This window comes from Anolis carolinensis, chromosome 2 (assembly GCF_035594765.1).
Source record: "Anolis carolinensis isolate JA03-04 chromosome 2, rAnoCar3.1.pri, whole genome shotgun sequence".
NCBI lineage: Eukaryota > Metazoa > Chordata > Lepidosauria > Squamata > Dactyloidae > Anolis > Anolis carolinensis.
In genome coordinates this window covers 19,486,417-19,511,033 of record NC_085842.1, presented here as the reverse complement: position 1 = coordinate 19,511,033, position 24,617 = coordinate 19,486,417, and the positions used below count along the sequence as shown (strand labels likewise).

Here is a 24,617-nt window from a genome sequence, read left to right as displayed (position 1 = left end):
TGTAAAACTACAAGTCAGATGGTTCCCATGGCAGTTAAAGTGGTGTCAAACTACAATAATTCTACAACAGGCATGTGCAAACTTGGTCCGTCCAGGTGTTTTGGACTTCGACTCCCATCATTCCTAACAGCCTCAGGCCTTTTCCTTTTCCCCCTCAGCTGCTTAAGCGGCTGAGGGGGAAAAGGAAGGGGCCTGAGGCTGTTAGGAATGATGGGAGTTGCAGTCCAAAACACCTGGACGGACTAAGTTTGCACATGCCTGTTCTATGGTGTAGATGTACCCCTTGGATCCCACCAGAGAAACCAAAAACCCTTGGCCCTCCAAGGCCATGATTTGTGAGGTTGTGAACTTGGGGTATCCTCCAACAGATTGAATTCAGAGGGATATATCTAGCAAAAGAAGGAAAGCTCAGAAAAACGGCTGAGCGTTATTGGGAATCGGAATAAGGAATATTCCAGGTGCACCGCCAACTCAGGCGCTTCCAGGTTTGAATCCCTGCGCTGGTCTTCTTCTCGTTCATCCAGACCTCAAATTCGCAGGTATGTTTCTGAAGGCGAAAGGAGAAATATTGGAAATAATTTTAAGTCAAGTCTAACAAATAAAGAATACACACACATGCACCTCTTTCAAGGCTGCACTCTCGCCCTGAGATTTCTCCTTTCCCCCAAGGAGAGGAAAGACGACCATTCACACTCCAAAACTATAGATTATGGTAGCACTTTAGGGCCTTATCTTCCTAAAAGCTCTGGAATTTGTTGTTTGGGAGGACACAACAGCTTCCTGAACTAGAAATCCTTTCATGTAGAGTTTTTAAAAAATCTATTAGAAAATCTAACTGGCGCCATAATAATAACAATTATTATTATTATTATTAGTCGCATTGACGAAAAACAACAGGAAAAACTCAGCCGCTATCAGGACCTCAAAATTGAACTTCAAAGACTCTGGCAGAAAGCAGTGCAGGTGGTCCCGGTGGTGATGGGTGCCATGCCAAAAGATCTCAGCGGCATTTGGAAACAATAGACATTGACAAAATTACGATCTGCCAACTGCAAAAGGCCACCTTACTGGGATCTGCACGCATCATCCGAAAATACATCACACAGTCCTAGACACTTGGGAAGTGTTCGACTTGTGATTTTGTGATACGAAATCCAGCATATCTATCTTGTTTACTGTGTCATACAATATAATAATAACAATAATAATAATAATAATAATACTTTATTTTTGTACTCCGCCTCCATCTCCCCAAAGAGACTCGGGGCAGCCTACATATGGCACAAAGTGCCTCAAACAATGCATAAAATAAACACAGTACAATACAAATAAAACCACTAGTATATAAAACAACAATTTGAACTCAATTTGAATGTCTTACCAAACTGAGCTCTCATGATTCCATAGCACTGAGCCATGGCAATTAAAAGTGGTATCAAACTGCACTAATTCTAAGATGTAGATGCACTCATAGCAGAATTATAGCAGTTTGACGTCAGTTTAGCTGTCATGGGTCCATACTATGGAATCCTAGGACTTGTAGGTTTACAATAGCGTTTCTCAACCTGGGGATCAGGACTACTCATTGTTGGAATCCACAGTGCTCTCTGGATGTAGGTGAACTACAACTCCAAAACTCAAGGTCAATGCATACCAAACCCTTCCAGTATTTTCTGTTTTCTGGTCATGGGAGTTCTGTGTGTCAAGTTTGGCTCAATTCCATCATTGGTGAAGTTCAAAATGCTCTTTGATTGTAAGTGAACTACAAATCCCAACAACTACAACTCCCAAATGACAAAATCAATCCCCCCCAACCCCACCAGTATTCAAATTTGGGTGAAATAGCAACAAAAATAATTCTATGGTTGGGGGTCACCACAACATGAGGAACTGTATTAAGGAGTCGCAGCATTAGGAAGGTTAAGAACCATTGGTTTACAAGGTCCTCAGCTTTCTCTTCTAAAGGGGTGGTGCCTTGCCAACTCCCAGGGTTCAGACACATTAAGCTATGCCATTTCAAGTGGTGCCAAACTGCATTCAGTCTACGGTCCAGAAGGAGCACCCTTTGTCAGTGAGGCCCAAAGGTCTTGTGAAACTACAACTTCCAATGACAGCTTAAACATGGCTCATGGAAGGATTTATCCATAAATATATTTATTGTTACTATTAAATCAGTAATTTCTAATTGATTCTTGTCCTTCGGTGCCGTGAGGGAGAAAAGTGGGATATAACTAAAGATATTATCATCATCATCATTTACACTGTAGAATCAATGTGGTTTGATGCCTCTTAAGCTGCCATGACTATGGAGCTCCTGGGAGTTGTGGTTTTATAAAGTCCTTATCCTTCTCAGGCAAAGAGCAGAGGTGCCTTACCAAACTACAGCTCCCAGGATTCTATAGCATTACGCCATGCAGTGATGTCAAACTGCATTAATTCTACAGTGTAGATGCGTCTTAATTCCACTCACCTGCTTTTCAGCCTCCTCGGAAACTTCACACTTTTTGAATTCCGCTTCTTTCAAGTCATACGCCTTCCTCTTTTTGCAATTCGTTTGCGCCAGAACGATGGTCAGGAAGTATTTGATGCCCTCCACTGCCTGGAGAAGGAGAATAAAATAAAATTCAATCTTGGCTTCGTATGGAATAGTTTGGAAACCGGATTGTTAATTCATATTGTCGGAACCCTTTGGGGGACTGTGTGCATCATCCTAATTCATTAACAGGGTCTCTTTGCACCCTGCAAATAAGGCAAGAAGAAACAGAATCACAAGGTTGGAAGGGATCCCCAAAGTCATCCAACCAAAGCAGATTGGGTCAGAATGGATCCAGCTATCCACATTTTTTTTTGTTCGTGTCAGGAGTGACTTGAGAAACTGCAAGTCGCTTCTGGTGTAAAAGAATAGGCCATCTGCAAGGACATTGCCCAGGGGATGCCTGGATGTTTTGATGTTTTATAAGAAAAAATGGGTTTCCAAGGGTTTGATCTGACAAGTACCCACTTATAGAATAATAACAATGTATTAAATGTCATTAAACATTGTATTATGTACAATAAATGAATATAAATGTCAGATAAGCGATTACAAATCACAAACTGTTGCATTCACATTCTGATGAATGGTAGTTGCATTCACAATGTAGCAAACTTTGTTTATTTTTTGGATTTTTTTGTAAAGGATGAGTAGACCCCTGATCCACAACTGGTTTCGACTACTTATAGTCTTCGTCTGGTGGTAGGGTTGTTGTTATTTAGTTCAAACAATTCAAGAACGTAATCAATGAACTGTAAAATCTTTCATAGATATCATGGAACAAAGTGTTCTGTTTTCAATCAATGATACAGTAGAGTCTCACTTATCCAACATAAACGGGCCGGCAGAACATAAGCGAATATGTTGGATAATAAGGAGGGATTAAGGAAAAGCCTATTAAACATCAAATTAGGTTATGATTTTACAAATTAAGCACCAAAACATCATGTTATACAACAAATTTGACAGAAAAAGTAGTTCAATATTCAGTAATGCTATGTAGTAATTACTGTATTTACGAATTTAGCACCAAAATATCACGATGTTTTGAGAACATTGACTACAAAAAAGCGTTGGATAATCCAGAATGTTGGATAAGTGAGACTCCACTGTACTTGCATTCAGGTTTTATTCTTGCAGTAGAATAAGAGAATAAACAAGGAAGTTTGCTACATTGTGAATGCAACTACCATTCATCATACTGTGAATGCAACAGTTCATGATTTGTACCAGCTTACCTGACATTTATATTGATTTATTGTACATAATACAATGTTTAATGATACTGAATATTTTTTTGATGTTTTACCATCCTTGTTGGGAGGCTTCTCTCCCTGCATGGAGCTGAAGCTGGCAAAGGGAGCTCATCCATGCTTTCCCCAGGTTGGATTTGAACCAGCAACCTTCAGGTCAGCAACCCAACCTTCAAGTCATCAGTCCTGCCCGCACAAGGCTTTAACCCATTGCGCCACCGGGGGCTATCCACTTGGCCACGTTAGCATGAACAGAATTGGGATTTGTAGACCCGCAGACGATGGCGTGTTTGCCCTCCTTGATAGACACCATCATAATGCCTAATAAAAAGATAAAAATAAATACATGTCTCCGCCTTGAGCAGCTTCCAGATTGCAACGGGTAGCCGGGATTGACCGGCTGGGTATAAAACTTTATGAGCTCAAGCATGTCTTTGTTTGGAGAGTTACGTGTGCAGGTTAACTGCAAATATTTAAGAAGAGAGCAACCGGATTTTGAATCACTTCGCAGCATTTGCCAGCTGTCTCAGGGCGCTCCCTTTTTGCCAACATGACAAACATGATTCATTTTTAATGAGAGTTATAAAGATGATTTGCAGATTTTTCTCTGTTTTCTTAATGAGGGAAAAGGAGCTTCCAGACATTGTGCAATGGAATTGTCTATTTCTGCCCATTGACAATAAGAAAAGGAAAACCAGCCATTGCTAAAAAGTAGGCTGTTAGGAATTATAGGAGTCCAAAACACCTGAGGGTTGAAGTTTGCCCAGGCCTAAATAATAACTTATTCTTGCATCCTGCCTCCATCTCCCCGAAGGGACTCGGGGCAACTTACACAGGGACTAGCCCAAAAACAACAACATAGCATTACATAAAACAGTAATTAAAACAGTAATTTAAAACAATATAACAAAGGTATAAACTACGTAACATAACAATTACTTTAAAAGCCTGAGCTGAATGAAAGCAGCTAAACAACACTTTCACTGGCATGGATCAATGCTATGGGATCCTGGGAGTTGTAGTTTGCACTCTTCGGCGGAGTCAGCTCAAGGCCTCATAAAACTACACCTCCCAGGATCCCATCACATTAAGACAGGGTAGCTGAATGAATGTAAGTTGACTCCACTTTCACTCCTATGACTATGGCAGTGCTTCTCAACCTGTGCATCCCCGGGTATTTTGGTCTACAACTCCCAGAAATCCCAGCCAGTTTACCAGCTGTTAGGATTTTTGGAAGGCCAAAACATCTGGGGACCCACAGGATGAGAACCACTGCATTATGGGATCCTGGAGGTGTGCCTTTGCAAACTTTGGGAAGTAAGGATCCAGGCCTTGTGAAACTACAGCTCCCAGTATCCAATAGCATTGAGCCACGGCTGGGAATCAAAAGAACAGGGCAGCCTCTCTGTCCGTGGAGGGATTCCATAACATTCATGGCAGTCGGATGAATGCAAATACGGATTCCTGGGAGTTGTAAAATAATATCTCGTTATCTATCTAGATGAGGCATAGGCAACTTTGGGCCCTCCAGATGTTTTGGAGACCTCATCGGCTATCCAGTCCAACCCCCTGTCAAGAAGCAGGAAAAGCACATTCAAAGCACTCCCAGCAGATAGCCATCCAACCTCTACTTAAAAGCCTCCACCACACTCCAGGGCAGAGAGTTCCACTGCTGAACAGCTCTCACAGTGAGGAAGTTCTTTCTAATGTTCAGGTGGAATCTCCTCGCTTACAATTTCCTGTATCTATTGTGTGCTTAATCTTTAAAGGACACTTCTGATAAGTAGGTGGGCAAATCTACATAATAAAATATTAATACATTATTATTATTACTATTAGAATCTTTGCTTTCCAACTTTGTCCCATAGTTTCGCCCAACTATGCCCAATAACCTAATTTGGGGGAGCTCAAAGAGCTAAGCTTGTGCAGCCTGCAGATTAGAAGGCTGAGAAGAAATATGAGAGCCATGTATAAATATCTGAAAGGATGTCATAAGGAAGAGGGAGCGGTCTTGTTTTCTGCTGCCCTGGAAACTAGAACTTGGAACAATGGGTTCAAATGACAAGAAAGGAGGTTCCACCTGAACATGAGAAAGAACTTTCTCATCGTATGAACTGTTCAACAGTGAAACTCTCTGCCTCGGAGTGTGGCGGAAGCTCCTTCCTTGGAGGCTTTCAACCAGAGGCTGGATGGCCACCTGTCGGGGGTGCTTTGATTGTGCTTTTCCTGCATGGCAGGGGGTTGGATTGTATCTGAATTGCTTTTAGGGTATATGTTGCAATGTTTTACTCATGTTTTAGTTTACTATGTCTTAGGTAAAGGTAAAGGATTTCCCTTTAAGTCTAGTCATGTCTGACTCTGGGGGTTGGTGCTCATCTCCATTTCTAAGCCAAAGAGCCGACATTGTCCATAGACATGTGGCAACTGTCATGACTGCATGGAGCACTGTTACCTTCCTGCTGGAGCAGTACCTATTGATCTACTCCCATTTGCATTTTTTTCAAACTGCTAGGTTGGCAGAAGCTGCAGCTAACAGTGGGAGCTCACCCAGCTCCCTGGATTCGATCCACCAGCCTTTTGGTCAGCAAGTTCAGCAGCTCAGTGGTTTAACCCACTGCACCATGGGGGGTCTTAATGGGTTGTTCTTGATTATTTTCATCTCGATGCTCAATTTTTGTTGTGGTAAGTTTACTGTTGTTGCTGTGCATTATCTCGTATTATTTTGATGTGTTTGTACTCATTTGAGGCATCAAATGTTTGCCTTTTTGTGTCCGTAAATCACCCTGAGTCCCTTCGGTGGGAGAGGGTGGTCTAGAAATAGAGTTGTTGTTATTATTATTATTATTATTATTATCGGTATTATTATTATTATTTTATTATGACACAGCAAACAAGATAGATATGCTGGATTTCAAATCACAAGTCGAACACTTCCCAAGTGTCTAGGACTGTGTGATGTATTTTTGGATGATGTGTGCAGATCCCAGTAGGGTGGCCTTTTGCAGTTGGCAGATCGTAATTTTGTCAATGTCTTATTTCCAAATGGCGGCTGAGATCTTTTGGGACAGCACCCAATGTGCCAATCACCACTGGGACCACCTGTACTGGTTATTGTTGTTGTTTTTGTTATTATTATTATTATTATTATTATTAATATTGTTAGACTAGATGGCCATGTGGTCTCTTCCAATGTTATAATTCTATGAATCCAGACTTCCCATTCCAATGTCCATTGATTAGCTGGAAAACTTGGTTCCTTTGGAGAGTGGAAGGGCAGAAAATCCTACAAATGAATCCAAATGTCTCCCACACCTGATGCCCATACTTCTGGCCCCCTGATGTTCATACCTGGCTCTCCGCACTCAGGACCTCCAGTTGTTTGTAGTAATAGTCGCTGCTGCTCTGTGTGTTGAAGGACTTGACGGCCAAGGCCACGGCGTCCTGGACCTTCGGGTCGGAGATGGGCAATTCCACCCGGGGGACCTCCGCTGCGGTGTCATCGTCGGGCACCACCGGGGGAACCACCAGGAGCAGGAAGGAGAGGGAGCAGAGGACACCTGCCAGGAAGCTCACCTGTGCCATGGCTGGGCTGAAGGAGAATGGAAAGAAGGGCAGCCCAGCTAGGCTTATAAAGAGGCAGAGGCCACGCCCACCCTGCCAGGCCAGCCAATGAATGGGCAGAGGATGAAGAGGCCACGCCCACTAGTTGAGGCAGCCAATGGATGGGCAGCTAAAGTATGAAACCACACCCACTGCTGGGAAGACCACACCCACCCAAGGAAGAATGCCCACCTGGGGATGCATCTAGAACAGGCATGGGCAAACTTTGGCCCTCCAGGTGTTTTGGACTTCAACTCCCATAATTCCTAACAGCCGGTAGGCTGTTAGGAATTATGGGAGTTGAAGTCCAAAACACCTGGAGGGCCAAAGTTTGCCCATGCCTGATCTAGAAAGTGTTGAACAGCACTTTCACTGCCACATTTTTATTATTATTGTAAAACTAATAGTGTCATAATAATATCATATAATAATAATGTAAAACTACTACTAATAATAATGTAATGGTAATAATGTTACATTGTTGTTGTTTATTTGTTCACTCGCTTCCGACTCTTTGTGACCTCATGGACCAGTCCATGCTATGGGATCTGGGAGTTGTCCTATGCAGTCTTTAGCAGAGTAGGCTCAAGGACTCATAAAACTACACCTCCCAGGATCCCATCACATTAAGCCAGGGCAGCCGAATGAATGTAATATAATAAAAATAAATAAATAAAAATATTGTAATATAATAAAATAATGAAATATAGGTTTGCCATATATGCTGGAAACCGCCCTGAGTCCCTTCGGTGAGATAGGGCGGCCTACAAATAAAGTTTTATTATTATTAATATGCTACTAAAGTACAACAATAATGTAACATGATTTTTTTTTCGTGTCAGGAGCAACCGGAGTTGCTTCTGGAGTGAGAGAATTGGCCGTTTGCAAGGATGTTGCCCAGGGGACGCCTGGATGTTTTGATGTTTTGCCATCCTTGTGGGAGGCTTCTCTCATGTCCCCGCATGGAGCTGGAGCTGATAGAGGGAGCTCATCCGTGCTCTCCCCGGGTAGGATTCGAACCTGGAAGCCTTCAGGTCATCAACCCAACCTTCAAGTCACAAGGCTTTTATCCCCTAGGCCACCGGAGGCTCCATGTAACATGATAATAATACAATGCTAAGAAAAATTAGTATAATAAAAATAATGTAATAAGATAAAGAAATGTAATAATCATAATGCAATATAATAATAACAATGTGATACTATCACAAATAATGTAATGGTAATAATGCTATGCTATTATTATTGTAAAACTAATAGTGTCATAATAATATCATATAATAATAATGTAAAACTACTACTAATAATAATGTAATGGTAATAATGTTACATTGTTGTTGTTTATTTGTTCACTCGCTTCCGACTCTTTGTGACCTCATGGACCAGTCCATGCCAGAGCTTCCTGTCGGCCGTGGCCACCCCCAGCTCCTTCAAGGTCAAGCCTGTCATTTCAAGGACACTGTCCATCCATCTTGCCCTTGGTCGGCCTCTCTTCCTTTTTCCTTCCATTATCCCCAGCATTGTGATCTTTTCTAAGCTTTCCTGTCTTCTCATGATGTGGCCAAAGTACTTCAGCTTTGCCTCTAATCTCCTTCCCTCCAGTGAGCAGCCATTGGGTATTATTTCCTGGAGGATGGACTGGTTGGGTCTTCTTGTGGTCCAAGGCACTCTCAGGATTTTCCTCCAGCACCAGAGTTCAAAAGCATCTCTTTTCCTTTGCTCAGCCTTCCTTATGGTCTAGCTCTCGCATCCATAGGTTACTATGGAGAATATCATTGCTTTTACTGTGTGGACCTTCATTGCCAGTGTGATGTCTCTGCTCTTCACTATTTTGTTGAGGTTGGCCATTGCTCTCCTCCTAAGAAGTAAACATCTTCTGATATCCTGGCTGCATCTGCTGTAATCTTTGCACCTAGAAATATAAACTATTACATTACTATTATATGATGATGATGATGATGATGATGATGATGATGATGATGATGATGATACATTTTATTTGTTATTGCCTCTCTTCACGTCTCAAGGCAGGCTACACCGTACATACCGTACATATGACATCACCGTACATACCCTGACCTTTTAAAATTCCAGTTTGTCTAATACAGCCATCCTCAAGCTCCAGCTGTTTGAGCCTCCAACTCCTATTGCCAGCTTGTTCAATGGCTAAGAATTCTGGGAATTGGAGGCCCAAACAGCTGGAGGGCTGCAGTTTGAGGATGGCTGGTCAGTAAATCCATCCTCCAAGCCAGCATTAATGCACAACTACAAACCCGGTAGCGCAGCAGGTTAAACCACTGAGCTGCTGAACTTGCCGACCAAAAGGTCAACAGTTTGAATATGGGGAGTAGGGTGAGCTCCTGCTGTTAGCCCCAGCTTCTGCCAACCTAGCTGTTCAAAAACATGCAAATGTGAGTAGATCAACAGGGACCACTTCCGTGGGAAGGTAACAGCGGTCCATGCAGTCATGCCGGCCACATGACCTTGGAGGCGTCTCTGGACAACGCCGGCTCTTCAGCTTAGAAATGGAGAAGAGCACCAACCTCCAGAGTCAGACACAACTAGACTTAATTTCAGGGGACTTTACCTTTACTACAAATCCCCGACAGGGTACAATTCCCCTGATGGAAACTACATATCCCATTTAAAAAAATCAAGATCTGTCTGTGCTATAGCTTACCACTATTCTCTAAAAAAATTTCTGGTCGAACTTGTTCCTGACGCACAGATGATGTGATAGGTCCAATTTCCCATCCCCATAAAATCTGGATCGGGTTGGACTAGTTGTTGAAATCAGCTCTTCCCAGTTATTATCGGAAACTCTTATTGGTTTTTCAATATATCATTAAATCTGCAGTTCATAAACATTGGGAACTATTTCTGGTATGGCAAAGTTCATTTTCCAGAATATCCGTTAACACTCACATTCCCATCATGTCCCACCCACTAAGAACTGTTGCCTTCAAATCATAGATTTACTGTATATAATCCTGGAAGAGACTGCAAGGCTAGTCTCCAGTCCAATCCACAGGTCAGGGCAGGAAGACACCATCAATGCCCTCCCGACAGATGGCCACCCAGCCTCTGTTTAAAAATCTTTAGAGAAGGAAGGAGACTCCACCACACTCCCAGGAAGAAGCCTATTCCCATCTCCTTATCTGCTGGTGCCATGAGTATCTTTAAATATTTGCCTAGTTTTATCTTACCATATTTGTCCAAGTTTTGTCCTTCAATATTTGTCTAGTTTTACCTTTCAGTTTTTGCACTGCAAAAATTGCAAGAAGCAAGGGAAGGTATCCCAAATGAATTGGATACATAAATAAGACTAACATATAGACATAGTATATCATTCCTCTTCCTTCTCACACATTAAAATTTCTTCTTTTTTCTTCTTTTTGCTATGTTAGAATTTATGTTCACTGTCAAATGAATGTAGTTTGACACTGTTTTGGAATGCCATGGCCTCTTGGGAGCTGTCCTTTGAAAGAGAAGGAGAAAGAGCTTGTGAAACTACAACTCCCAGGATGCCAAAGCACTGACCTCACAACCTCTGAGGATGCCAGCCATAGATGTGGGCGAAACGTCAGGAGAGAATGCTTCTGCAACATGGCCAGACAGCCCAGAAAACTCACAGCAACCCAGTGATTCTGGCCATGAAAGCCTTTGACAACACACTGAGATACAGCAGTTCAAGCGAGGCCAAACTGCATTAATTCTGCAGTGCAGTTGAACCGAAAGTCTTTTAATTAATAATTTCTCTCTTTTTTTTTTGGCCTGGTGAAATAAATAAATAAATAAATTATCTTGAATGCAATTTGGCCGCACTTTAACTGTATGGCTCAGTGCTTTGGAATCTTAGGAGTTGCAATTTTTACAAACCTTTAGCTTTTACTATTAAAGGCTGCATCTACATTGTAAAATTAATATAGTTTGGCCCCACTTGGACTGCTATGTCTCAAAGCTTTGGAATTCCGGGAGCTGGAGTTTGAGGTGTTGTAGTTTTCCTGGTACTTTGCATTCACCAAATCCTGTCCATTGAGTGATATTATACCGTGTTTTCCCGAAAATAAGACAGTGTCTTATATTAATTTTTGCTCCCAAAATGCTCTAGGTCTTATTTTCAGGGGATGTCTTATTTTTCCATGAAGAAGAATTTACATTTATTGTTGAACAAAAAAATGAACATTTATTATATACTGTACAGTAGTTGTCATCATAAACCAGCATAACCAGACAAACTGAACCCTATCAAGAATTTCTTATTATTACCAATATTTCCATGTACAACATTTATGGTATGTACATTTACCGATCCTGCATGCTCTGGTGTTCTGTTCGGCGGGCATGCTTTCAAACAAAAACTTTGCTAGGTCTTACTTTTGGGGGAGGCCTTATATTTAGCAATTCAGCAAAACCTCTACTAGGTCTTATTTTCTGGGGATGTTTTATTTTAGGGGAAACAGGGTAGTAGAGGGGTTTGGATTTGGTTTTAAAAATTCATCTATTTCCTACGTTTTCTTACCATTTGTGCACTTGGATTCGGCTCCTTCCTTACAGGGCCGGCCCCACTATGGAGGCACCTGACGCCGCCGCCTCGGGCGCAGGCCCGGGGGGGCGCCGTCAGGCTGGGCGGGAGGCGGGGCACCGCCCTGACGGTGCCCCGCCTCCCGCCCAGTGCGCCCTGGCCCGTCTGGCCTTTTCTAGCTGGCCAGAATGCAGCGGAGGTCCCTGAAGGCCGCAATCGCGGCCTACAGGGACCTCCGCTGCAGTCTGGCCTGCTAGGAAAGGCCAGACGGGCGAGCGGGAGTAGCGGAGGCGGAGCCAGCTCTGACGCCGCTCCCCCCCCCGCCCAGCGTGCCCTGGCCCCGCCTCCCACGCTGCGTGGGAGGCGGGGCCAGGGCACGCTGGGCGGGGGGGTGGCGCCAGAGCTGGCTCCGCCTCCGCTACTCCCGCTCGCCCGTCTGGCCTTTCCTCGCAGGCCAGAAAGCAGCGGAGGTCCCTCCAGGCCGCAATCGCGGCCTGGAGGGACCTCCGCTGCTTTCTGGCCTGCGAGGAAAGGCCAGACGGGCGAGCGGGAGTAGCGGAGGCGGAGCCAGCTCTGACGCCGCTCCCCCCCCCCGCCCAGCGTGCCCTGGCCCCGCCTCCCACGCTGCGTGGGAGGCGGGGCCAGGGCACGCTGGGCGGGGGGGTGGCGCCAGAGCTGGCTCCGCCTCCGCTACTCCCGCTCGCCCGTCTGGCCTTTCCTCGCAGGCCAGAAAGCAGCGGAGGTCCCTCCAGGCCGCAATCGCGGCCTGGAGGGACCTCCGCTGCTTTCTGGCCTGCGAGGAAAGGCCAGACGGGCGAGCGGGAGTAGCGGAGGCGGAGCCAGCTCTGACGCCGCTCCCCCCCCGCCCAGCGTGCCTTGGCCCCGCCTCCCACGCAGCGTGGGAGGCGGGGCCAGGGCACGCTGGGCGGGGGGGGCGGCGCCAGAGCTGGCCCCGCTTTCACGCTACTCCCGCTCGCCCGTCTGGCCTTTCCTAGCAGGCCAGAAAGCAGCGGAGGTCCCTCCAGGCCGCAATCGCGGCCTGGAGGGACCTCCGCTGCTTTCTGGCCTGCTAGGAAAGGCCAGACGGGCGAGCGGGAGTAGCGGAGGCGGAGCCAGCTCTGACGCCGCTCCCCCCCCCCGCCCAGCGTGCCTTGGCCCCGCCTCCCACGCAGCGTGGGAGGCGGGGCCAGGGCACGCTGGGCGGGGGGGGCGGCGCCAGAGCTGGCCCCGCTTTCACGCTACTCCCGCTCGCCCGTCTGGCCTTTCCTAGCAGGCCAGAAAGCAGCGGAGGTCCCTCCAGGCCGCAATCGTGGCCTGGAGGGACCTCCGCTGCTTTCTGGCCTGCGAGGAAAGGCCAGACGGGCGAGCGGGAGTAGCGGAGGCGGAGCCAGCTCTGACGCCGCTCCCCCCGCCCAGCGTGCCCTGGCCCCGCCTCCCACGCTGCGTGGGAGGCGGGGCCAAGGCACGCTGGGCGGGGGGGGGAGCGGCGTCAGAGCTGGCTCCGCCTCCGCTACTCCCGCTCACCCGTCTGGCCTTTCCTAGCAGGCCAGACGGGCAAGCGGGAGTAGCGTGGGAGGCGGGGCCAACTCTGGCCCCGCCCCCCCGCCCAGCGTGCCCTGGCCCCGCCTCCCACGCTGCGTGGGAGGCGGGGCCAGGGCACGCTGGGCGGGGGGGGGGCAACTGTGGCCCCGCCCCCCTCACTAATCGCCCTGGCCCCGCCTCCCACGCAGCGTGGGAGGCGGGGCCAGGGCGCGGGAGGCGGGGCCGGTGGCGGGGGCGCTTTTCAGCACCCCCGCTTCCCATTAAAAAATCTCTCCAGCCGGCCCTGCTTCCTTAGTTTTGGGTTAAAATTTGGTTGCTGAAGACAGGCTTCTAATTTTGTTTTTAATTTAAGGTAGGGAAATTCAACAAAATCACTGACAAAGCATCTAATTCCCAGGTCTACAGATCAAGCAACTAAGTGTGCACTTAACACTGTGGGATTCATGGAGTTTGACACCACTTGGGCTGCCATGGCTCAATGCTATGGAGTGCTGGGAGTTGTAGTTCGGCAAAGAGCTCACGGTTTTTTGCAGAGATGGCAAAGGACTGTTGTCGACCGCGTTTTAGGGGATCGGGCCCTTAAGGAGAGACCCGATCCGGTCCTGAGAGAACGGACCTTGGCGGAGCCAAAAGGAGAATTACGAGCCGCAATACAACCTGAAGCCGAAATGAAGAAGGTCCGCCAAAGTTGAAGGAAAATCCGCCAAGGAGTCTTTATTGAGCAATTCAGCTGAAGAGGACTCTAGTAGCGATCATTTGGTCTACTAGGGTACCATACAATCAAAATAAAGCCATATTTATACAAGATTTCAGTCTGACAGTCCTTTGAATTTCCCGCCCTGCTCCCCCGCCTATCTGATCGTTGATAGGCTAGAAGGTTGAACGAGGCGGGCTTTCGCTTCCCGCCTCGTTTCGTTGGCCCAATAGGAAGCTGCCTTATGTCTCTACTCGGGCCAATCAGGAGAGAGAAGGCGGGAGTTATCGAAACAATGAGGTGACGGGACAGGAACTAGCGGATTAAGTCCTGCTAGACCGATTTCTAAAGGGTGCTCAATTTATTAATGGCAGCAATCAAGGGTGTCCGGGTTTCTGTCACGTATACAGATTTTAGATATGCCTTGGGGTGTCAGAAGTGGAAGCAAAGATGGGTGGTGACGAGCCATATTGACAGGCTCTGCAGGGCGCCTTCCTGAGGTGTCCTGGTTTTTCCTTTGGGTGAGATATGACAATGTTTGCCTTGGGGCGAATCACCTTTAGGTCAGCAAACTCCGAATTCGGCGACTCAAGCCCTATATTGTCCATGCAATTTGAATTTGATTGGATTTAGCGGTGGCAGATCATCCTTTTGTTTTTGGGAAAGGAAGCCTGGGTCATAGGAAATGGGAGAGGTTCTGGGGTTCATGTTGAGTTCAAAATATTTCCTATTTGATTTCATAATTTGACAATTATATGAAATAAAATGAAAAATAAAATAAAGTTGGAATATAAACCATGCTGGGAAAAATACATATTTTCCGGGTTCAGCTAGAGTTCAGACTGTGCCTTCATTGATTAAACATGCTAGGGGATATAGAGAATCATATTATAGCCATTTTACCCCAAAACTGCCAGAAAAAGTATTAAATATTAACACTTATAGCTCATTTTCCCTCCCTGCGTTAATAGCGCTGATCGGGGAGGCTATTTACGCAAAGAGAGCAATTTGACAGTCAGCTGTTGAGCCGAGGAAAAATGGTCCAAGGTGGTTTCTGCTGGTTATATTTTTAAGACTAGACAATTATAGGCATAAATATGAAAAAGGGTATTTTTTGGTGTGAAATTGAGTGAGTTCTGAGTGGAAATATAGGCTGGGGGGGGGGGGGTGTGGGTAAACAATCTGGCCATATCGCGGGTTTCCTAGGGGACCGGGAGGAAATTCAGATTCCCTCCGGCTTTAAAGCAGAGAGTAAACCCGGTTTCCTTTTTTTGTAATATAACATAAAAAAGGAAAATATATGAATTTGAGAATCTTCCAGGGGACCTATAGACCAAGTGACATTTGGCTAGACAGTAAATAAAGAATTGATTCCAATATTTCATAAACATATAAGCATGCAATTCATGAAAAGTTCATAAACAGTTCAGGCAATAGGAGGTTCATGGAAATAACAAAGTGAAGGGATTCCTGTTGATTCCAGTCCGGTCATTCACATGAATGAAGGTGAATGGATGAACGGAGGAGGATCGCGGCTGGTCCTTGAGGAAACTATATTTCTCTTCCAGGGGAGATGGCAGTCCACTACCAGCAGTCCTGGAAGTAGCTTGTGTCCCTGCAGAGGCAATCCGCTCGCCGCGGGAGCCGGGAAGCGGCTGTGGCTGTAAAGGAGCGATCGGAGCCGGCTTTTTGACAGTCAGCTGTTCCAAAGTTTTAAACTGGACCGATTTTGGTTCCGCTGGTGGTCCTTGGGTCAGGAGCCTTAGGAAGGGTTAGAACTAAAAGAAGAGCGTGCTAGGGGTAATTTTGATAAAGATATGAGCCAATTTGTATCGTCCGCCGTATTAACCTATGGCGGAGGAGCCTCAGCCAGAGTTTAAAGGACGGAGGGGTTAGTGAGAGGGAGGGGGGGATTACAAAAAAAAGGAGTCAAGGAAAGACACAAAATAACCAGATAGAGAGTGTTACTGTTATAAAATTAATGCTACTTTTATTGGGGGGATTTGTTACATAGTTCAAGGAAGGGAAAGTGAAGAAAAAAAAAGATCTTTTAATAATAGTCTGCTGCGGTCCCGCTCTGTTCCTTTTGCGATGGATCTGCGGAACTCTCTGCTGCAGGTTCAAATCAATTTGAATGCCAGTGCTTCGGACATCAGGACCTTGCAAAACTACAACTCCCAGGAATCCATAGCAGAGCAAGGGCACGCCATGAAATACATCCCTTCTAGAAATTGTCTAGGTTTATCAGTGCAATTCTAGGGTAATGCCTCTTGGAGTCTTCTTCTCTTGGGGTTTTAAAGCAGAGGCTGGATGGCCATCTGTCGGGAGTGTTTTGATTGTGCCTTTCCTGTATGGCTGAAGGGGGGGTTGAACAGATGGTCCTTGCGGTGCCTTCCAACCATTGATTCTGTGTCTTTTGTTTGCTTATTTGTAGTGAACTTTGGAATGCGGATACCAGGTGGGTGGATAACAATATAGATACAGTATGTACTCTATTGCCATTTTCCCTTTCAGTTTTGTTCTTTACTCTGGCGGTGTCAAAATGAATGAAGGAAAATGAAGAGTTTCCAAGCCCTTCTGTAAAGAAAGGGAGCCAAAGTGAGCTATAAGAAAAAATGGGTTCCCAAGGGCTTGAACTAACAAGTATCCACTAATGGAATAATAAGAATGTATTAAATGTCATTAAACATTGTATTATGCACAATAAATGAATATAAATTTCAGATAAGTGATTGCAAATGACAATCTGTTGCACTCACAGTATGATGAATGGTAGTTACATTCACAATGGAGTAAACTTTCTTGTTTACTTTCTTGTTTCTTTATAAAAGATGAGGAGACTCCTGATCCACAACCGGTTTCGACTAGCTATAGTCTTCATCTGGTGGTAGGTTTTTTGTTATTTAGTTCAAACAATTCAAGAATGTACTCAATGAACCGTGAAGTCTTTCATAAGTATCGTGGAACAAAGTGTTCTGTTTCAAATCAATGATACTCTGCATTCAGGATTTATTCTACTGCGAGTAAGAGGGCTGACATCACTTGGTCTGTTGTAGTTGAGTCTGCTGGCAATATTACAAATGGTAGTAGAAGTACTAGTAGGAGGAAAAGGGTTAATCATGAGCAGGTGTCAGATGAAAAACAGCAAAGGAAATGGATCCGGGATATACTTATGGCATCTTCTGATGAAGACACGTTTGAAGGGTTTTCAAGTGGCGAGGAGTCAATGAGTGAAGAAGGAGACGGGCTGGATGTGAATAGAGGCACTAAGAGGGTTACTCGGGAGCAGGAATCAGATGAGGAACAGGAGGGGAAGAAGCTCCGGGATATACTTACTACTCCCACAAAGGAGGAGTTGTTTTTGGGTTTCTCTGGGGATGATGGGTCTGAGAGTGATGAAAACGAGGAGGGCTCATTGGATTGGACTAAGGTACAAGAAATAGGGAATATGTTTGCAGAGCCAACTTCTAAGTGATACGTTTGTGGGGTTTTCGAGACAGGAGGATTGGCAAACAGGTGATACACCTGGGTCATGGGGAAACCTAAGTCTTGATAGGAGATGGAGGAACTGGAGGGATGATAGCCAGGGTTCACGTGTGACGACAGGAACAGCTGTGGGGGATGATGATGGGGTGGAGGCCAGCTCATCTTCAGATAATGATGTGTAAGTTAAAAGTAGGGTCTGAAATGGGGATCCTTTGCAGAAGGCAAAGTGTCGTTATGGTGTAGGTTTGTCGCTGCCTGTTTTTCCCGTTGGGCTTTGGGTCCTGGCTCTACAGCTTGGCGTTCCTGGTTCCTGTGATTCTTGGATTTGGACTGTACTATCGTGAGTGTGCTTTTCTCCCTTCCTGAACCTTTGGACTGGCGACTTTGGCTCTGTTTGGCGACCTTTGGTAACGACGTTTGGATTAGCTTATCGTGGATGCAGCTTTCTCCCTTTCTGGCTTTGGATTGACTTGACTTCGGCTCCGGTTACCCACTTCGGAAACTACCTTTGGATTGGCTATTGTGAGTGCGGCATTCCCCTTTTGACTCGACTGCGGCTTGTGTAAACACTTTGGAGACAACGTTAGTTTGGACCTTCTTTTCTACTGTTGGAACTGCGACTGGTTTTGTTTACTCTCTGTGTGCAGCGCTGTCTTCCAGGAAGCCTGTTACAGCGCTGTTTGCTTCCCATTCCATTGACTGCGTTTTAATACGGATTATCCATCCATTTAATCAAGATTATTTTCCGTTCTTCTTTTTGAGCCCAGTTTGGGCTAAAACTTTGAGTTTTGGTCAGAGACACTGCAGTTAAGTGTCTCTGAGCCTGTTTTTGAGTTGCAATAAACCTCTTGTTAGACTAAGTATTGTGTGTGTGGCTCTTTAAGGCGCCTGTGTTCCGACATGGTCTCATTAAACATTGATTATTTTGCCCTACTTATATATATATAAAAGTCAAAGTATATGTGTATATATATATATATATATACACACACTGTTGTGACTGCGCCTTCGGGGGCTATGGATGATGGTGGTGGGATCAGGAGAGGAAGGAAAACCTCGCGAGGAGGGCTCATTGGAGGAGTTGCGCAGGAAAAGGATTAGAGATATCAATGGGGAATCTTCTGAGGAAGATTCAGATGGGGAGTTTGTGGAAGAAATGGATGCTGGTGAACAGGTGGTGGCTGAGGAAGTGGGCACTGAATGGGCACGGCCACCGGAGATGTCTGGGGAATTGGGGCCTATGGATACTGCTGAACCTTGGGTATCTTCAGGAGCAGATCCCACTTGGGCTGCTTGGAGAAGGGAGGATGGATCTTTAAGTGTGCATGGGGTTGAGTGTGGGCCGGATGATTGGAACTCTGATGAGCAATTAGGCACGCCTGATCCACGAGCCCTAGCTGTGTGGAGTTCTGACTCTGAGTAAGATCCGGGACACCTGCTGTTTGGGTGTGGGTGTTTGGACACCCAAGAGGAAGGGGAATAAATTGGGAATGTTTGGTCACTTCACTTTGCGTGTGGCAAGGTGTTGCTGAAGCACCATTGGGATTTCTGTTCGTTCAAGAAGACTGGACTGGGACTTTGCTTCTGATGTAAGTTATCTGGGTTGCTCTGCAACGGAGGGCTGGAACTGTGTGGGTTTCCCTGGACTGCACTCTGATTACTATTTCTAGCTGCTGTTACCTTCGTTGCCTTGGCTCTTTGTGCCATTTCGTGGACCTGGTTTTGATGACTGCACCCTTTTGGACCCTGGACTGGAACTCGACCTTGTTTCTGTCTTTGCCCTTTGATTGATGTCTACCCATGGTTCTTGACTTCTGGCTTGCCTTCCTGACCCTGCTGCTGTCTCCTGTCCTGACCCTGGATCAACCTGACGATGTCTCTTCGCCTTGTCCTAGGAGCTCCTGGCATTATCTGCATCCTTGAAGCAGTTTGCTGCGGTTCCAGTTTATTTGTCCTCAGACCAGTTTGGTGATTCTTTTGAGAACTGTCCCTTTAAATCCCCAGAGCCGGCTGTTTGCAACAGAAAGGGCTTGGACCCACAGTGCCTTTTGCACCGGCTCTAAGTTTGTTTTCCCTGGCTTTGTTTTCTTGTTTGGAGTTCCGGATTTAAGCTACTAATTGTAGCTCTTGGAAGGTTTTTGGAAGGTTCCAAGTCCTTGTTTGTTTTGTCTATTTTTCTAAGCCAATTCAATTTGTTTTAGAAGCTGAATTGAAGCACATTTTTAGTTTTATCTGAATAATTTGCGTGGATAATCCGGTTGGCTTGTTAAACATACTTTTGATATATATTTTTGTTTGGACTGCTTTTAAACACTGATAGTTAAGTGTTTAAAGCCAACTTCTGTGTTTATGTTTACTTTTTGGCATATCTCCTGAATAAACTCTGTTTTGTTTGTTAATTGGTGTCTGACTCTTGACACACACATACATGTTTCTTTGATCCACAAAGGTGTGATCAATCCGGGCCAAATGTGACACACATGGTGAGTCTCCTTCGGGGTGAGAAGGGTGGAATATAAATACAGTAAATAAATAAATAAATAAATGTCCTTCATGACCCATCTTAAAATACTGGTGGGTGCCTGAGCAATTGGCATGCAGTGTATGAATGCATGCAGTGCTAGATACAGCCACAAGGGGGCAGTGTATAGCTTAATTAGTGAACTATAGCTGTGTATATATAGATGAACTTGCTGAACTTGCTGACCAAAAGGTCGACAGTTTGAATACGGGGGAGTAGGGTGAGCTCCTGCTGTTAGCCCCAGCTTCTGCCAACCTAGCCGTTCAAAAACATGGAAATGTGAGTAGACCAATAGGTACTGCTCTGGTGGGAAGGAAACGACGCTCCATGCAGCCATGCCGGCCACATGACCTTGGAGGTGTCTACGGACAATGCTGGATCTTTGGCCTAGAAATGGAGATGAGCACCAGCACCTTATATATGTAGTGGTCAGATACAGCCATAAGGGGGCGGTGTGGAACATAGAAAGGATTAGCTATTGGCCTTCAATTTGAGCTCCCAATGGGACAAAAGCTGCTTAGGGATTGGGTTTAGCACAGCAGGTTAAACTGCTGTGCTGCAGATAAATCCTGCCGATCGAAAGTTCAGGAGTTGGGGCCCGGGCGCGATGAGTAACCGCAGTCAGCCCCAGTTCACCTGCCCAACTAGCAGGTCAAAAGCAGAAATGCAAGTAGATAAATAGGTACCGCTTTTGGTAGGGAGGTAATAAAGGTGTCTTTAAGGACATTGATTGGAGGAAAGCTCCTTGGCATGGAAGATGGAGCGTCAGCACCCCCTGTGGCCGGAGTCGAGCACAGCCTCCAAGATGGGAAGAAATGCCTTCACTTCTGTTTGTGTTGTCTGTCCTTGTTCATTGTATAGTCAGCATCGAATGTTTGCCATATGTGTGTTCTTTAAGTCCCTTCAGGGTGAGAACGGCTGGGTATAAATACTGTAAATAAAAAAATAAAATAGCCACATGAGAATGAGCACTTCTTCGCCAGTCAAGAAAGCAATCAATACATTCAAATGTATTTTAAAAGGGGAGGCAAGAACACAGGTTGAGAGAGTGTGACTCAAAGCCAAGAAAGCGTGACTTGCTCGTGGTCACGATTTCAGCATTTATTTAAAAGTCACTCCAGGCAACCATCTATTAATAACTAGCTTCTGCGTCCAGCATTGCTCAGGGATGCACTCTCAACTGATATGTATTGGAAATAGGGTTGTTGTATGTCTTTCGGGCTGTGTGGCCATGTTCCTGAAGCATTCTCTCCTGACGTTTCGCCCACATCTATGGCAGGCATCCTCAGAGGTTGTGAGGTGACAACCTCTGAGGATGCCTGCCATAGATGTGGCGAAACATCAGGAGATAATGCTTCTGGAACATGGCCACACAGCCCGAAAGACATACAACAACCCTGTGATCCCGGCCATTAAAGCCTTCGACAACACAATGTATTGGAAATACTTTATGATTTTATGAATGATCCCATCAGAAAAACGCATACTTGGCCAACGCTGGGTAGATGAGCTAGTATGAGAATATAATAATATTATCCAATATGGATCTTATTATATGATATACCCAGTTCTAAAGAAGGATCCAAACTCCCTGCTGTGTATTTAAGAGCAATTTTATTTATTTATTTCGTGTCAAAAGCATTTTGTGTATTTAAGAGCAATGAAGGTAATGAACATTTTGTCAATGGACTCAGCGCCATCTTGTGGGTATCTTCATGTAGTGCAGAAGTCATTGTGTTTCAAGCTGAGCATCTGCAATCCAAAATATTCCAAAAATTTCCATTTCGAGAGCTGAGAGAATGGCACCCTTGCTTTTCTAATAATTCAATGCATATAAACCTTGTTCTATTATAAACTAATTTCAAATGACCTTCAGGCTATACATACCAATAAAGTATAGACACAAGACTTAAATGGATTTCGTGTTTAGATTGGGTTCTGTCTCGAAGAAATCTCAATAGGCTTATATGAAATGTTCCAAAACACTTCTAGTCCCAGGCATTTTGGAGAAGGAAGACGCAACCTTTGTGCTTCTAATACTTTACTGGTGCTTACAATATTGTATTTGTGCTTGCTTTCATGCACAAAATTCAGGCAAAATTGTGCCTAAAATGACCTTTGTGCTATGTATGAAATATACGAGGGTTGAATGAAAAGTAATGCCTCCACCTTCATTACTTGGGTTTGGATGGGAATATTTTAATAAATCAAACGCAAAAATAATCGTAAGAATGTGCTCTTTAACAACCACTATTTACTTTTCCACATAATCACCATAAAATTGGATACATTTCTGCCAACGATGAACAAGTTTTCTGAAGCCATTGCGGAAGAATTAGACACTCTGTTTCTGCAACCGGCGTCTCACAGGACCCATCGTGCACAGATCTTCCAATAGCCAAGTAAAGCAATAAGGTGACCCGCACATTCTTGTGAAATGCCAATTATGCTTGAAATTTTTCTCGGAGTGATACAACAATCGTCCTGAATCAATCTGTCAACTTTTGCCTGTGAAACTCATTGGTTGCTCTCGCAGGACGTCCAACTCTTTGTTGTCATGCAAGTCAGATGTTCCCACCTCAATATATTTAAACTTGATCATAAAAATTTTAATTTGTTCTATGGTTTTAATATCACATTAAGAAGGGTGGTAGTTCTCGTAAAGCTTTTCCTTGATTTGAGTCTACTGGGAGGAGGCTTATAGTTATGCAGTGGATGGCTTTCATAGTGTTTGATCTTATTTCTCTCACATTTAGCAACAACTTCCTGTCACACATGGTGGGGGGGATGCCAGCTAGCTTATAAAGTCTATATGCTTATAGAGTATTTTTGAGGCATCCTGTGATGATTCCGCATGTTTCGTTCAGTGCTATATTCACCTCCTTTGTATGGAATGACTTGTGCGAGACAGGACAGGCGTACTCAGAGGTCGAGTAAGACAAGGCCAGGGCTGATGTTCTTATTAATTTTGGGTCTGCACCCGATACGCTGCCAGTAAGTTTCCGCAGGATGTTATTGCGTGCAGCTACTTCGTGCTTGGTGTTCATACAGTATTTCCGAAATGTTAGTGTTCAATCAAAGGTGAGGCCGAGATATTTAGGATGGGAACGGTGTTTGAGCTCTTGGCCTTCCCAGGAAACTTTTAATTTCCTATTGGCTTCACGGTTATTTATTTTATTTTATTTACAGTATTTATATTCCACCCTTCTCACCTTGAAGGGGACTCAGGGCGGACCACAATGCACATACATGACAAACATTCATTGCCATTAGACATACAACATATATAGACAGACACAGAGGCAATTCAACATTCCAGCTTTCGTGAGGGTATGCTCAATTTCAGCCACAGGGGGAGCAGCTGCTTCATCATCCACTGTGACACCGAGTCCTTGATGGAGTATTTCCTCATTCTTCCGTACGCTGCTGAAGATTTTATAGTGTCGTGAATTAGTTAAATTAGCTTCCCCGCATAAAGCAGTACCTAAATTCCTACTCAACAGATGCAACTGTCTTTCGGCTGCATAGGTCAACAGCAAGCTAGACTATTAATGGTCGGGAACTTACTTTGACCTGGGCTGTCTTCAAACTCATGACCTCTTGGTCAGTAGTGATTTATTGCAGCTGCGCCACTGCCCGGTCCATAGGTGCAAAACACACACTTGTGTCTTGGCAGGGTTAGGCTTCAAGTGGCTATCTTTTTAAATGTGTAAATTGTAATATTTTATACTTATTGTTATCCAGATTGAGTCCCTAATATTGGGGAAAATGTGGGGCAAAAAGTATTACTAATTATTATTAATATTATTATTAAATAATAATAGTTAAAATAATTATATGCAACAATTTTAAAATCATATTAATAATAAATACTTTTAATTAAATCATATATTTATTTACTTTGTGTGTTTTTCCTGCATGGTAGGGGGTCGGACGAGATGGTTTTGTTGGTCTCCTCCAACTCTATTATTCTATGACTCTAATGTAGTATAAATAATAAAACATAATACAAGTACAAGATAGAAACATATAAAATATGGTATAAAATCAAAATGATAAAATATTAACATAGAATATAATAAAATAAGTTGTTAGTTCCGTTATGGCTTTTTAAAACCCTTTCCCAAAATTGCTGTGCTGATACTGCATTCCCATCATGTGTTTGAACCCAATCTCTAGCATTTTTTGGCATCGGATATTTGAATTGATTTCCAAATGCTATTAATGAAATACTTTCTTTTTTAACACCTCTTCCTTTAGCAAATACGGACTTTGGCACTTTCTGTATCTGACAACATTAATCTCCTGCGATTTAAATGCTGGCTTCTTCCCTGTTCCGCTTGGCACTCATTTGCTGTGTTTGTTTGCTTCTTGAATCCAACACAAATATTAAGAACCAGGAGGATTCTGGACACGGGGTCCCAAAATAACAGACCTGTGACAACTTTGTAAAAGTGAGTGTT

The 24,617-nt window shown here is 44.6% G+C and overlaps 2 protein-coding genes across 2 annotated transcripts in view; one reads left to right on the top strand and one right to left on the bottom strand.

Moving 5' to 3' along the window:
* Positions 1-24,617, top strand: part of LOC107983594 (uncharacterized) — an 83,830-nt gene that overhangs the window by 7,695 nt on the left and 51,518 nt on the right. The gene's annotated exons all lie outside the window — the stretch shown is intronic.
* Positions 167-7,394, bottom strand: LOC103281016 (cystatin). The gene is made up of 3 exons (XM_008121634.3): positions 7,135-7,394; positions 2,471-2,599; positions 167-547 (listed from the first exon to the last, which is right to left on the bottom strand). The coding sequence occupies exons 1-3, from the start codon at positions 7,366-7,368 to the stop codon at positions 428-430; spliced, it is 483 nt and encodes a 160-aa protein (XP_008119841.1). The 5' UTR covers positions 7,369-7,394; the 3' UTR covers positions 167-427.

Bases quoted from the DNA above. Each gene is read 5' to 3' on its own strand.
- LOC103281016 (XM_008121634.3), bottom strand. From the start codon at position 7,368: ATGGCACAGGTGAGCTTCCTGGCAGGTGTCCTCTGCTCCCTCTCCTTC. The intron at 2,600-7,134 runs GTATGAACATCA...CTCCTTCTCCAG, and splicing joins TCCTGAGTGCGGAGAGCCAG to GCAGTGGAGGGCATCAAATA. The intron at 548-2,470 runs GTGAGTGGAATT...TTTCGCCTTCAG, and splicing joins CCGAGGAGGCTGAAAAGCAG to AAACATACCTGCGAATTTGA.